Below are 13,740 nucleotides of genomic sequence, written 5' to 3'. Positions count from 1 at the left end.
GAGTTCAAATCCCAGCAACCACATGGTGGCTCATAACCATCCGTAAGAAATCTGATGCCCTCTTCTAGGGTGTCCAAAGACAGCTACAGTGTACTTACATATAATAAATAAATCTTTAAAAAAAAAAAAAAGAAAGAAAGAAATGTTCTCCCAGCTGTGTGCAGTGATATGTACCTGTGATCCCTGCACTGGGAACCGGAGGCAGGAGAGGTAGTTCAAAGTCATCTTTGGTTACAGTTAAGACCAGATTGGGCTACATAAGACCAAAAAGTAATTTCCTATCTTCTACGAGATTGTCTTTCTGAATAACCTAAACAAGTAGGATCCCTATAGCTAACTGAAGAGCCAATGGAAGAACCTCACCAAGTTCACCAGACGACGAAGACCATCATAACGGTCGAAGAGCTCCAAAACAGCCCGGAATGAGAAACAAATTGAGAAAAACATAGTAGCATGGCAACATCCTGAGGCATGAGAACATTCCATTAACCACAGGGTATAGTTCACCACATCAGATAGAACATTGTGAGGATGCATGCAAACCTGCAAAGAAATATATATATATATATATATAAATATATTTTAACATTTGGGGCAAAGATATCTTTGATAAGGAATAAAAAAAATTCAGTGTAATAGAAATGTTTACAGAATACAGTGATCACACTAAGTCAATTCTAGAAAATTTGTTCCAAACCTAAAAACAACCTACATTTAATTGAGTACAATCTATACTTACTTAGCCCCAAAAATTACATCATTTAATGTTTCTAAGTAACTCTATATACTGAGTATTTATATACTAAATATTTATACACTATATAAACTTATATACCATCTTAGTATTTATATACTAAATATTTATACACTATATAAACTTATATACCATCTTAGTATTTATATACTAAATATTTATACACTATATAAATTTATATACTATCTTAGTTATTTATATACTAAGTATTAAATCTTCCTTAACAATTATAAAGAGACTCATAGAAATTAAGAAGTTAAAGACTTTTTTTTTTCCTTTGAGATACAGTCTCACTTGGTGGCCCTAGCTGACCTGAAACTCACTACGTAGACCAGACTGGTCTCAAACTCAGATATCCACCTGCTTCTGCCTCCCAAGTACAAGGATTAAAGGATTAAGTCACCATACCCAGCAAGGACATTCTTAAAAGTGGTTGAGCTTGTTAGGCAGTAGTAACACAGGCCTTTAATCCTAGTACTCAAAAAGCAGAAGCAGGTGGGTCTCTGAATTCAAGGGCAGCCTGATCTATAAAGCAAGTTCCAGGACTGCTAGAACTATACAGAGAAACCCTGTCTCAGAAAAAAGAAAACCCTGGGAAGGGGGCTGGGGGAGGTGGGTGGGTTTCCTGAGACTACTACTGACACTAAGTCTACAAGTGTAGTGTCTGCTGCTCCACTGACTCATGAAATCAGCTGTAAAACATTCCCTAGATTTGTTCGGTACTTTTTTCTATATGTTAGCCATAATTAACTTTGTACATATAAATAGTTTACTATTCACAAAAAGTTAAATTTTAACTATATTTATCTTAAGAAACGAACAAAGACAACACTCAAAACAATCATCAGCTTAACTTAAAAAGTAATATACTAGAGCTGGAGAGATGGCTCAGCGGTTAAGAGCACTGACTGCTCTTCCATAAGTCCTGATTTCAATTCCCAGCAACCACATGGTGGCTCACAACCATCTGTAATGTGATCTGACGCCCTCTTCTGGTATGTCTGAAAAGAGCTCTACAGTGTACTCATATACATATTTTTTTTTTTTTTTGGTATTTGTATCTGAATTTTTTCTTAATAAGTAAATCTTAAAAAAAAAAAAAGAAAGAAAAGAAAAGTAATATACTAAACCAGATGCAAGCATTAAAGGTGTATGCCAACATGCCGAGCACAAACATTCTTAAAAGTGGCTGAGCTGCTGGGCAGTGGAGGCACAGGCCTTTAATCCCAGCACTTGGAAGACAGAGGCAGGAGAATCTCTGAGTTTGAGGATGTCCTCTCAGGCCTCAGAGAGAGTCAAGCCAGCCAGGGTAACAAACACATACACAAGACACATATAAAAAGTTATATATTGTACAAAATGTGATACAGCCCTCTCCAAGAGAGACCCAGGAGAGCCATCACTTTTCAAATGTACAACCCACTCACTTTTTAAAAAGATGTTACAAACATGGCAGACTTAATGAAAAAAACAAAAGACTCAAACTAAGAATTAGAACATGTAGAATTAGTTTATGATCCATGGCAAATTATTTAACATATACAAAGCATCACCTGTTTTTACAATTAAATGACTTTAAAATATAATACAGCTCTACTGAGAGACAAATGAAAAGTGTCTGGCTACTAATCGTAATGCCACAAAAATCACAGAAAGCATATACAGCTTGTGGAACATGTCCTCCAAGTTTCTCAGTAGTCAGAAATATTTCTAAACAATTGTACATTTTAGAATGCTTTATGAAGATTATACATTCACACGACTCATGTTTTTCATAAGAATTTCATCTTTTCAACTATTCATTTTATCCAAACATTGTTTTGTGAATGTGCTGTTTTAAAGAGATGGTCCCCATCAAATCCCATCCTCTTCACCTGAATGGACTAGACTTACTCTTTCCATAGCATCCTGGTTGTAGGACAGGTAATACAAGCACATGGACACACCAGTTGCAGCCATAGAAGGACGAGGAATTTCCAGTAATTTCTGTACTCCACCATGTGCAACAAATTCTGTGGCAAATTTGTTATGAAGCAGGAGAGATGCTAGGTGCTAAACAATAAGGACACATGTTATAGTGGAATAATCAAAAACATCACAAATTTCTTAACATAATATTAAGCTGCTATAAAGAGCCATGTGAGTAGAGAAACAGTGTCTCACAAAAGAAAAGCTAGAGTGACCGGGTGTGGTGGTGCACGCTTTTAATCCCAGCACTTGGGAGGCAGAGGCAGGTGGATTTCTGAGTTCGAGGCCAGCCTGGTCTACAGAGTGAGTTCCAGGACAGCCAGGACTACACAGANGTTCGAGGCCAGCCTGGTCTACAGAGTGAGTTCCAGGACAGCCAGGACTACACAGAGAAACCCTGTCTTGAAAAACCAAAAAAAAAAAAAAAAAAAGAGAAAAAAGAAAAGCTAGAGTGAAGGGAAAATAAATAGGAAAAAGGAATGTAAGTGAAAGAAAAAGAAAGGCTTAAAATTCTACAACATCCCTCTTTCCTTCCTAATACAAAAAGTATTCATGTTTCAAAGACCTATCAGGGTAGGAAAGAAGGATAGGAATAGAACCCAGGGCCTTGCTAAACATGACGCATACAAACGAGCTACACCCTCAGCAAACCAAAGGTTTTTATGCGGGTAGAAAACAAGAAATGGGGGCTGGAGAGATGGCTCTGCGGTTAAGAGCACTGACTGCTTAAGCAAAGTATCAAAAGGGGTAGGATTGGGCTGAAGGGATGACTCAGCTATTAAGAGCACTGACTGCTCTTCCAGAGGTCCTGAGTTCAATCCCCAGCAACCACATGGTGGCTCACAACCATCTGTAATGGGATCCGATGCCCTCTTCTGCTGTACTCACATATATGAAATAAATAGAAAAATGTCTGTTTTTAAAATAAAAAGGGGGGGGGGAGAATAGGATTTTGATGTATCAGAATGCCTTTCAAAATATTAAAACTTCAAATTTTTAGATGCTTCATTTACTTATCATGTGAGTGGCTGTGGTGTTATGTGTGGAGGTCAGAGTACAGGAATTGGTTCTCTCCCTCAACCATGTGGTTCCCAGAGATCAAACTCAAGTCATCAGGCTTAGTAACACATGCCTTAATCTCCCAGTCATCTTAATGGCTCTAGATACTGTTCTTGAACCCACTGTCCCTGCATCCCCAGAGCTGGGATTTTCAGAATAAGCCACCACACCCAGATAAATTTTTATTTCCTGCTCAATTCCTACAGCCCCTCAGAGTGGAATGTTCTATGTAACTTTAAGGATGCAATATACAACAAAAGTGTGAGGATTCTTCCTATTTCTGAACACAGAGCCTCAAGAGAACTAGAGCTCCCCCTCCTGTTTCCAGAAGAGACAATACAGATTTGCAGTTACAGACTTGGAGGATTAAGGTCAACAGCACCATTAACAGGTATATACCCTCTTCAGACATTTTCAACACCTAGAACTGGACTGCCTTACATAAAACTCAAATCCCTTCCTTCCTTATGCTTTTTCTATCACACATGCCTCTACCATTCTTCCACCCAATTCATGCCTCAAGACTCACCTAAACTAGGTATCTGTTTGCAGCCACATGGTTTTCTCATATCATTACCATGCCATCGTGACAATCACCATCACAATATGTGTAGAAACAGAATAAGCAGGCTTAACATATATCAAGAAACCTAAATTGAGGGCTGGAGATGGAGAGATGGCTCAGAGGTTAAGAGTACTGGCTGCTCTTCCAAAGGTCCTGAATTCAATTCCCAGCAACCACATGGTGGCTCATAACCACCTATAATGAGATTTGGTGCCCTCTTCTGGCCTGCAGATATACATGCAGGCAGACCACTGAATACATAATAAATTAATAAATAAATAAATACATCTTTTTTTTTTAAAGAAACTAATTTTATTTGAGACCTCACCACCTACAAACTCACTTCACCTCACCCTGTGGGCAGATCCTATCTGTTTCCTTTCTTTTTTAATACTGTCATGTCCTGGAACTTGCTATGTAAACCAGGCTGGCCTCAAACTCAAGAGATTTGCCTGCTTCTGCCTTCTGAGTACTAATATTAGTAGTATGGACTAGCATGCCCAGCCTCAACTTTCTTTTATCCCATTTTGTTCCTATTAGACTTAATACCTGTTCCTTCTCTTAACTTGTTATCTTCCTTTTGAACAATATGATAAACCCAGAGACAGACAAACAGAACAGACAGACAGATTGATTGATCCGTTGATCTTTCTGCTCGAGAAAAGGGTTTCTCTGTGTAGATTGTGTTGCTGGGATTAAAGGTGTGCATCACCACCCAACTCACCCCTAGATTCTATGCACCCATGTGCATGTGTGGATGCATACATGGGTGTGTGTGTTTACTCAAGCAAATGAGAAAATGAATATGTATGCAAGGTATTATGTGGGTGCTTAAGGAGGCCATAACCTGGAGCTGGAATTAAAAGCTGCCAACTATGGGTGCCAAAAACCAAACTTGTTTTTTGTCTGATTTGGTTTGGGATTTTTTTTTTTTTTTTTTTTTTTGGTTTTTCGAGACAGGGTTTCTCTGTATAGCCCTGGCTGTCCTGGAACTCACTTTGTAGACCAGGCTGGCCTCGAACTCAGAAATCCTCCTGCCTCTGCCTCCGGAGTGCTAGGATTAAAGGCGTGCGACACCACGCCCGGCATGGTTTGGGATTTTCAAGACAGGGTTTCTCTGTGTAGCCCTGGCTATCCTGGAACTCACTCTATAGACTAGGCTAGCCTCAAATTCACAGAGATCCATCTGCCTCTGCCTCCCAAGAATTGGGATTAAAGGCACACACCACCACCACCACCACCTGGTCAAACTTAGTAGTTTTAAACTGCTGAGCCATCTCTCTAGCTCCAATTTTGCTTTTAAGGATCTCTTTTTTTTAAGTTTTTCTCTGTTCATACATATTTCATTATCTTTTATCCCTTTTATATATAGCTTTGTCTAGAAACAGATGAATGACTATACCCATTATAATTCCAAAGAGATTGAGTAAACATCCAAAGTCACTCTCTAACTGCATCTTGTTCAAAAAAAAAAAAATCAATGTTGTAAATGAATGTAGTATTTCTGGACCACCAGGCACAGCTCTGACCTCCAGTGCCATTACACTGTTAATGGTATAACCACTGAGTGCAAACAGACTGACAGAAACAGACATATAGACAACACATATACACCATCCCACATACTACCCAAATTCTGTTTGATCTCATCCAAATCTTAAATGTCTAGGGACTGAATGAAACACTGGTGACATGTGGGTTCACTTAATTAAAATTAACTAAAGTTGAAAATGTAAAGCCAGGCATGTACTAGCTCATACATGTAATCCCAATATCAAAGAGGGTGAGGCATGAACATGGTGTAAGCTCTAGGCCAACCAGATCTAGACAGGAGTTCTGTGCTAACCTGGGCCACAGTTCTTCAGAGACACTATACTTTCAAGTGGTGGAAAATCACAGAGAGCTGACAGGTACTACTATACTAACCAAACTAAACATGAGTTTTATAAACATCAGTACTAATAAAATACTCAGTGACTTTACCTTGAGTGCCTCAAAAGTAAGCAGGACATCATTAGTCTGTTTCAGATCAATATAAAACATCATCAATTCTCTTGATCCAAGTTGCATGAATATGGGAAGTAACTGAAATGAGAACCAAAAAAAAAGTCTTAAATTTTGGCTTTTTCACATTCTCTGTACTTTATGAAGGAAGAACATTAAAAGAAATTAAACATCCCCTTTTAAAAATACATTCCTATGTTCATATTATCAAGTTTGTATGAATACACTTTGATCAAACAACCCATAATCAGGAGTGACCTGCATAAGACCTTACTAATTTGAGATGAAGACCTTTCTGGGGTAGAGTTAGGACTGTGTCTATAAGTAAGGTATAGTCATAAAATGCCCCAGAGGTAAATTTAATAGTCCCAAAATGTCAAACAGTACCTTATCCCAATAACTTACCTCCTGATACTCTCCTAAAGGGGTCAAATACTGAAGAATAAGTCTCTGCTCAATAGCAGGAGTCATAGGATAGAGAGTGTAATTGGTGCCAATCACCCAGGGGGACATTTCTGACCAGCTGCTATTAGACAGCTCAACAAACACACGATCTGGGTCAGAAGATGAGAAGCCCAACTTCTGCTTGGCCTTCCTAAAGTTCTCTCTGTCACCATGCTTTGCTGACTTGTTTTTCTTTAATCCTCCTTCCTCAGGTTTAGTTGCTGAGTTCACTCTACTACTGGTCTTGTGACTTGAATCAAGACGAAAGGAGATCTCCATATCTCTAGAAGCTTCTTGTTCTCCATCCACAACATCCACTGCCATGTCACCATAGTCCATATCCACAGCTTCCTCATCCAGAGGCAAAAGGGGTTCCGAAGAGAGCTTCCGTGGACTAGGACGCTTACTGTCCTGCCGCAAAGCCACTTCTTGAAGCTGGAGCTCCCTCAGTCTTCTAAGCACTATTGCCACCTAGCAACAATTATTTGAGAAAAAGTATTTATTCTGAATTTTAGTTTACATGATTATTAAATAAATTTTGTTTTATGAGGTAGAATCTTACTCCTGCCTTTGCCTCTAAAATGCTAAGATTTGTAGGCACATGCTACCATAAATAGCCTATTATACATTATTTTCTATTAAAGAAAACTCAACGCTCTTGCACTTAGCTCAATACCAGGAAATAGTAAAGATTTAATAAATATGTTGATTTTATTCCTATAATTTAATGAAATAAGCTATAGCTAAAATCAAGTTTAAAATATTTGTATTTTTTTCCCAGAAAACCCAAACTAGAAGGTGTGCATATAAAATACACCATTTACAACTAGTCTGTTTTGGGCCAAGGTCGACTGGACTATGCATCACACCTAAAAAGGCAGGAGCTAGATATATTTATAGACTCTTTCTTTTAATTGCCTTTGAAAATCAAAACTGAAGATTTCAAAAACTTACCAAATATACATTGTATGTCACTAGCAACTCATAATCTAATTTCCAGGTTTTCCTTTTTAAATCTTTTAAGTACTTATGTTTGGGGCCAAAACTAGAAAGTGGTACTCTAGTTTTCTTGAGTGCAGTAATGTATGCCTGCAACTCAAACACTTGGGAAATTGAAGCAGGACTGCTGCAGTCTGGAGACAGCCTGGGCTACACAGTGAGTTATAGGTCAACAGTAGCTACCCAGAAAGAAAATGTCTCTAAAACAATCTTTTTTCCACAAACAAACAAATAGAATAGCAAAGCAATAGAGTGATACTACAGTTCTACATTAAAAAGAAGGGGTTTGAAGCCCGGCAGTGATAGCACACCTTTTAATCCCAGCATTCAAGAGGCAGAGGCAGGTGGATCTCTGAATTCAAGGCCAGCCTGGTCTGCAAAGCAAGTTTCAAGGCCAGCCTGGTCTGCAAAGCAAGTTCCAAGACAGCCTGGACTACACAGATAAACAGAGAGACCCTATCTCAAATAAACAGAAGGGGTTTGTATCTGAAATTCAACCTGAATTGCATTTCTTTAAAATTTATAGTAGTAGCTAAATGGAAGGTAATTTTAGTGAGTATAGTCTAGCAAAATAATCCATTGTTATTAATGGATTAATATTTCACTAATAACGGAATAGTAAAGTCAACAATCCATTCAAGTAGTACAGATCCAACCACTCACTGAAAGTCTTTCTGACTTTTCTACATGTTTCAGAATCTTCAAAACACAAAGGATAAGGGAAGATATGAGAAAAATTAACAAAAAGAATGGTTTATATGTCATGATCCTTGACAAGATTTTTTTCTTAGCCGGGCGGGGTGGCACACACCTTTAATCCCAGCACTCGGGAGGCAGAGGCAGGCGGATTTCTGAGTTCGAGGCCAGCCTGGTCTACAAAGTGAGTTCCAGGACAGCCAGGGCTACACAGAGAAACCCTGTCTCGAAAAACCAAAAAAATAAAAAAATAAAAGGTGTGTGCCACCACCAACCACATCGCTGAAAAATAAAAATAAAAAAAGCCAGGCATGGTGGCGCACGCCTTTAGTCCCAATACTTGGGAGGCAGAGGCAGGTGGATTTCTGAGTTCGAGGCCAGCCTGGTCTATAAAGTGAGTTCCAGGACAGCCAGGGCTATACAGAGAAACCCTATCTCGAAAAACCAAAAAAAAGAAAAAGAAGGTCCTTACCAACTGTGAATTTTCATCTCTGTAGTTGGCAGCAATATCTTGATTTTCCATAGCACCTCCCAGCAGTCCAGTAGAATATGTCCTAAGTGGCTGATCAGCCTCTCGGGCCCATTTGAAAAGATTTTCAACAATTCCTTCCTATAGTAAAGGACAAGAAACAACACAATTCAGAAAGAGCCTATTTTCAAGATTGAAATTATAAGCCAAAATTTCTATCTCATGACAAAAAAAAAAATTAATGGATATTTCAGTGGTGGGCTAGAGATGATTCAGGCATTAAGGAGCTTGTTGCAGCCAGGCAGTGAAAGCATGAGCTTTTAATCCCAGCATCTGGGAGGCAGAGACAGGCCAATCTTTGAATTCAAGGCCAACCTGGTCTTCAGAGACAGCCACGGTGACAGAGGAAAAAACCCTGTCTCCAAATAACAAACAAAAAAGAGATTCTGAAAAATATTATTTAACCCATATAGAAAGTAGTTATCCTAATAACACACTTTTGTTGTTTGTAAAGAGAACATCTTGTGTACTGTATGGATGTCACTTAAAAAGCCTATGGCCTATGGCTTAAGTAGGAAACAGAAGGTGGGACATTTAAGAGAAAGAATTCTGGGATAGAGCCAGGTTGGAGATTCACCTGTAAGATGTGACGAAATGGACACATGGTACCTGAGCACAGGTAACCAGCCACATGGCAGAATGTAGGCTAGCATAAATTCAGTCAAGTGCTAGAATTGTTTACAGTCATAAGCTATCACAATGGTTTCCATCATTTTCCACCTCCAATTACTTATCCACAATTTCTTGAGCTAGTCATTTTGAGGAACTGAAATATATATATATATATATATATATATATATATATACTCATTTACTCTTCACAACAGAGAAGCCTAGCTATATGGCCAATCCACTTGTAAATATACTTTGAGTCTGAGTCTTATTTCTGAGAGCATGAGACTGGGAGGAAGAAGCAGGACTTCAACAGCTGTTTTTGGAGAGAGGATCTTATGTAGACCAAGGTGGCCTTGAACTCCAACTTAAGAAAGAAAGACCCTGAACTCTTGAGATTGCAGCTGTATACTACTGCCTGAATATACCGCTTTTTGCATTTTTCTTTCCCCTAGCTACAGCATACCCTATTTGAATAAGAAAAGGTTAACTCCTACTGCAGTAACAAAAACAAATCTAACAATTCAATCCACTCAATTCAAACAATGACTTTTCTTCTACCTTTTCTTGAAAGACAACTGCAGTTTCTAGGCCCGGCATGATGTCCAGCAGCAGTCTGCAAGCTGCAGTATTTAAAGGGGGCTCTCTACTTGTCATCACATATGCATTTACCAGCTGTAAAGAAAAGGGAGGAAAGGAAAATAAAGGCAAGGGAATGAGAATAAAAGAAAGATGGATTGACATGATCTACCTTTATATATAATATATATATATAGAAAGAGAGAGAGACAAAGAGAAATGTTAACGTGAATCCCATCAATTTATGAAATCAGTATGTTAATAATTACAAGTTTTAAGAAAGTCATAAAGAAGTACTATATATCTGAAATTTAATTCAATCAAATTAAGGAACTTTAATGAATTCTTAACATAGTCCTGTGGCTTTTCTGGAGAAAGGGAGGAACTGAAACAGACTTATGTACCTCAGTCTGACCTCAAGACTACATCCTTCCCCTTCTTCAGCCAAGTGCTAGAATTGTTTACAGTCATAAGCTATCACAATGGCTTCCATCATTTTCCACCTCCAACTACTTATCCACAATTTCTTGAGCTAGTCATTTTGAGGAACTGAAATATATATATATTAACATGTATATACACACATACACTCATTTACTCTTCACAACAGATAGAAAGAACCTTTCTATCTATCCACTCACATACCAGAGCACACAATAGCATTAGTGCAGAGTCATACAATGTATGTCAATGTTCCTTTTCCATTCAAGAATCTAAAAAGACAGCCGGGTGTGGTGGCACACACCTTTAACCCAGCACTCGGGAGGCAGAGACAGGCAGATTTCTGAGTTCGAGGCCAGCCTGATCTACAGAGTGAGTTCCAGGACAGCCAGGGCTATACAAAGGAACCCTGTCTCGAAAAACCAAAGAATAAAAAAATTTTTAAAAAATAATAAAAAAAGAATCTAAAAAGACATTACATTCCCAATCAACACAACCCTGAGAAGGGAGTTCAGAATGGACACTGTAGAGCCTTTACCAGTGCTTCACACTAAACACAGTACACACCAAACAGAATAACTGTATCACAACCAGAACTTTGTCAAGAAAGAAGCTCAGGGGCTGGAGATGGCTCAGTGGTTAAGAGCACTGACTGCTCTTCTGAAGGTCCTGAGTTCAAATCCCAGCAACCACATGGTGGCTCACAACCATCCATAATGAGATCTGACTCCCTCTTCTGGAGTGTCTGAAGTCAGCTACAGTGTACTTATATATAATAAAAATAAATAAATAAATCTTTTTTTTAAAAAAGGAAGAAGCTCAATTACTTATTCAATAGCCAAATTTAAGAAAAGAAAAAAAAAAAAAACAAAAACACTACTCCCTCTATGTTCAACTTAAAGTTTTACAAGACAGAAAACTATTAAATAAATGTCTAAAGACAAAAATTTCTGGAAGAAAAGAAAAAGCAAACCTACTGCATTCATGAAATCATCGTTCTTGAAGAGTATTCTCAGCAAATGGCCCAGCATACACTCTGGATCAGCTCGACCTATCAAAATAATAGGGAGACACAAAAGAATAGTAAGCCAACCCCATCAAACAAATTAGACCTATGAAATAATATCTGCATTCTTGTAACTATGGCTAGTAAACTGTCAGCAAAAATAAACAAAAACAAAGATAAGATCCTTGTGAGGAAATTTAGTAAGAAACATTTTTAGGGCTAGAAATGGTGGCACACACCTTTAATTCCAACATTTGGGCGGCAGAGGCAGGCAGATCTCAATGACTATGAGACCAGCCTGGTTTACACAGCCAGTTCCAAGTCATCTAGAACTATATGAGACCCTGCCTCAAAAGGAAGAAAAAGAAGTAGCAACAATATTTTTCTTTTCTGGTTTAAGAGACAGGGTTTCTCTGTGTGGCACTGGCTATGCATCACTACCAGCCAGCATTTCTTTTAAAGGACTCCATCTCTAGGGGCTGAGTAGATACATTATGCATTAAAGTGTTTCCCATGCAAACATGACAGTCAGGTACCCATGGAAGGCAGCATTTGGAGCCAAAATCTCATGACTTTTGGCAATTTGGCTCTCTCTAGCTATTCAGGGCCAAAAGCTGATGGCTTGTGACAAAACTCCTGCTGATAGCAGCAGGGGAAAAGAAACTTAGATACTTGAGTTCTTTTCTCTAGAGGTTCAGAGTCTATTAACTTTTTGGGAGTTAGAGAGAAGAGGAAGAGGAAAAGGAAGTGGAAAGAAAGTCAGGCACACAATGACACATGCATACTTCTTGGTTTTGGTTTTTGGTTTTCGAGACAGGGTTTCTCTGTAGCCCTGGCTATCCTGGAACTCACTCTGTAGACCAGGTTGGCCTCAAACTCAAGAGCTCCATCTGCCTCTGCCTCCCAAGTGCTGGAATTAAAGGCGTGTGCCACCACCACCTGGCGAAGGACCACATCTTAAGGTAACTTCTGGCCTCCACATGCACATGTTTCCCAACATTAAAGTGCACTCACAAACTGTATGTATGTACAATAAATACACACACACACACACACACACACACATATATATGTTGAGAACATACATGCACACAAAGATATTAAGTCTTTAAGGGTTGGAGAGATGGCTCAGGTTAAGAGCACCAACCGTTCTTCCAAAGGTCCTGAGTTCAAATCCCAGGAACCACATGGTGGCTCATCCTTAATGAGATCTGCCTTCTGTTGTGTCTGAAGACAGCAACAATATACTTAACACATAATAAATAAATAAATAAATAAATAAATAAATCTTTTTAAAAATAAAAGTCTTTAAATTCTAATGTAATATAAGCTCTTTAAGACACTGATCTTCCCACTGCTCAGTATACTGACTCCACAACAATACTGAATTAAATAATGGCATTTTGGATCTAGACAAGCTTCAAGATTATACTAGAGTTTTCTTAAAAAGGGGGTGGCAGACTGAAGAGATGATTCAGTGGTTAACAACAATTGCTGTTCTTGCAGAAGACCCAGATTCAGTATCAAGAACTACATGGCAGCTCACAACTGTCAACTGTATTTCCTCACAAATACAAGGATAATTATTTCAGATGGAGGTACAATGAAATCCTGTTTTGCTTTTTCAAAAGTTAAACATGGGCAAGGTGGTGATGCCATACTCTAATCCCAACACTTAAAAGGGAGAGGCAGGCAGAGCTCTGAGTTCAAGACCAGCCTTGGTCTATAGAATGAGATCCACGACAGCCAGGGCTACACCTAGAAATCCTGCCCTGGGGAGTGTGGGGGATGTGGCGGAATGTACCCCCCACACACACACACACACACACAAATTAAAAGATTAGAAGTTGCCCAGCTAGCTCAGTCGGTACAGCATGAGACTCTTAAACTCAGGGTCTAGATTCGAGCCCCACGTTGGGCGAGATGTTATTTAAAGCTGGGCATGGTGGCGCACGCCTTTAATCCCAGCACTCGGGAGGCAGAGGCCGGTGGATTTCTGAGTTTGAGGCCAGCCTGGTCTACAGAGTGAGTTCCAGGACAGCCAGGGCTATACAGAGAAACCCTGTCTCAAAAAACAAAAACAA

At 38.9% G+C, this 13,740-nt stretch overlaps 1 protein-coding gene across 5 annotated transcripts in view; it reads right to left on the bottom strand.

Moving 5' to 3' along the window:
* Dcaf1 (DDB1 and CUL4 associated factor 1) overlaps positions 1-13,740 on the bottom strand; it is a 66,273-nt gene that overhangs the window by 33,311 nt on the left and 19,222 nt on the right. For all 5 annotated transcript variants that reach the window (XM_021173030.1, XM_021173031.1, XM_021173032.2 and 2 more), the window contains exons 4-10: positions 11,628-11,701; positions 10,192-10,305; positions 8,962-9,099; positions 6,756-7,265; positions 6,330-6,431; positions 2,648-2,806; positions 364-543 (exon numbers count right to left, since the gene is read on the bottom strand). In XM_021173030.1, coding sequence (XP_021028689.1) covers positions 364-543; positions 2,648-2,806; positions 6,330-6,431; positions 6,756-7,265; positions 8,962-9,099; positions 10,192-10,305; positions 11,628-11,701 — 1,277 coding nt within the window. The remainder of the gene's footprint in view (positions 1-363; positions 544-2,647; positions 2,807-6,329; positions 6,432-6,755; positions 7,266-8,961; positions 9,100-10,191; positions 10,306-11,627; positions 11,702-13,740) is intronic.

Source organism: Mus caroli, chromosome 9 (genome assembly GCF_900094665.2).
Source record: "Mus caroli chromosome 9, CAROLI_EIJ_v1.1, whole genome shotgun sequence".
NCBI classification, from domain to species: domain Eukaryota; kingdom Metazoa; phylum Chordata; class Mammalia; order Rodentia; family Muridae; genus Mus; species Mus caroli.
Note: the sequence above shows the minus strand (reverse complement) of the source record. Positions and strands in the feature narration are given on the sequence as shown.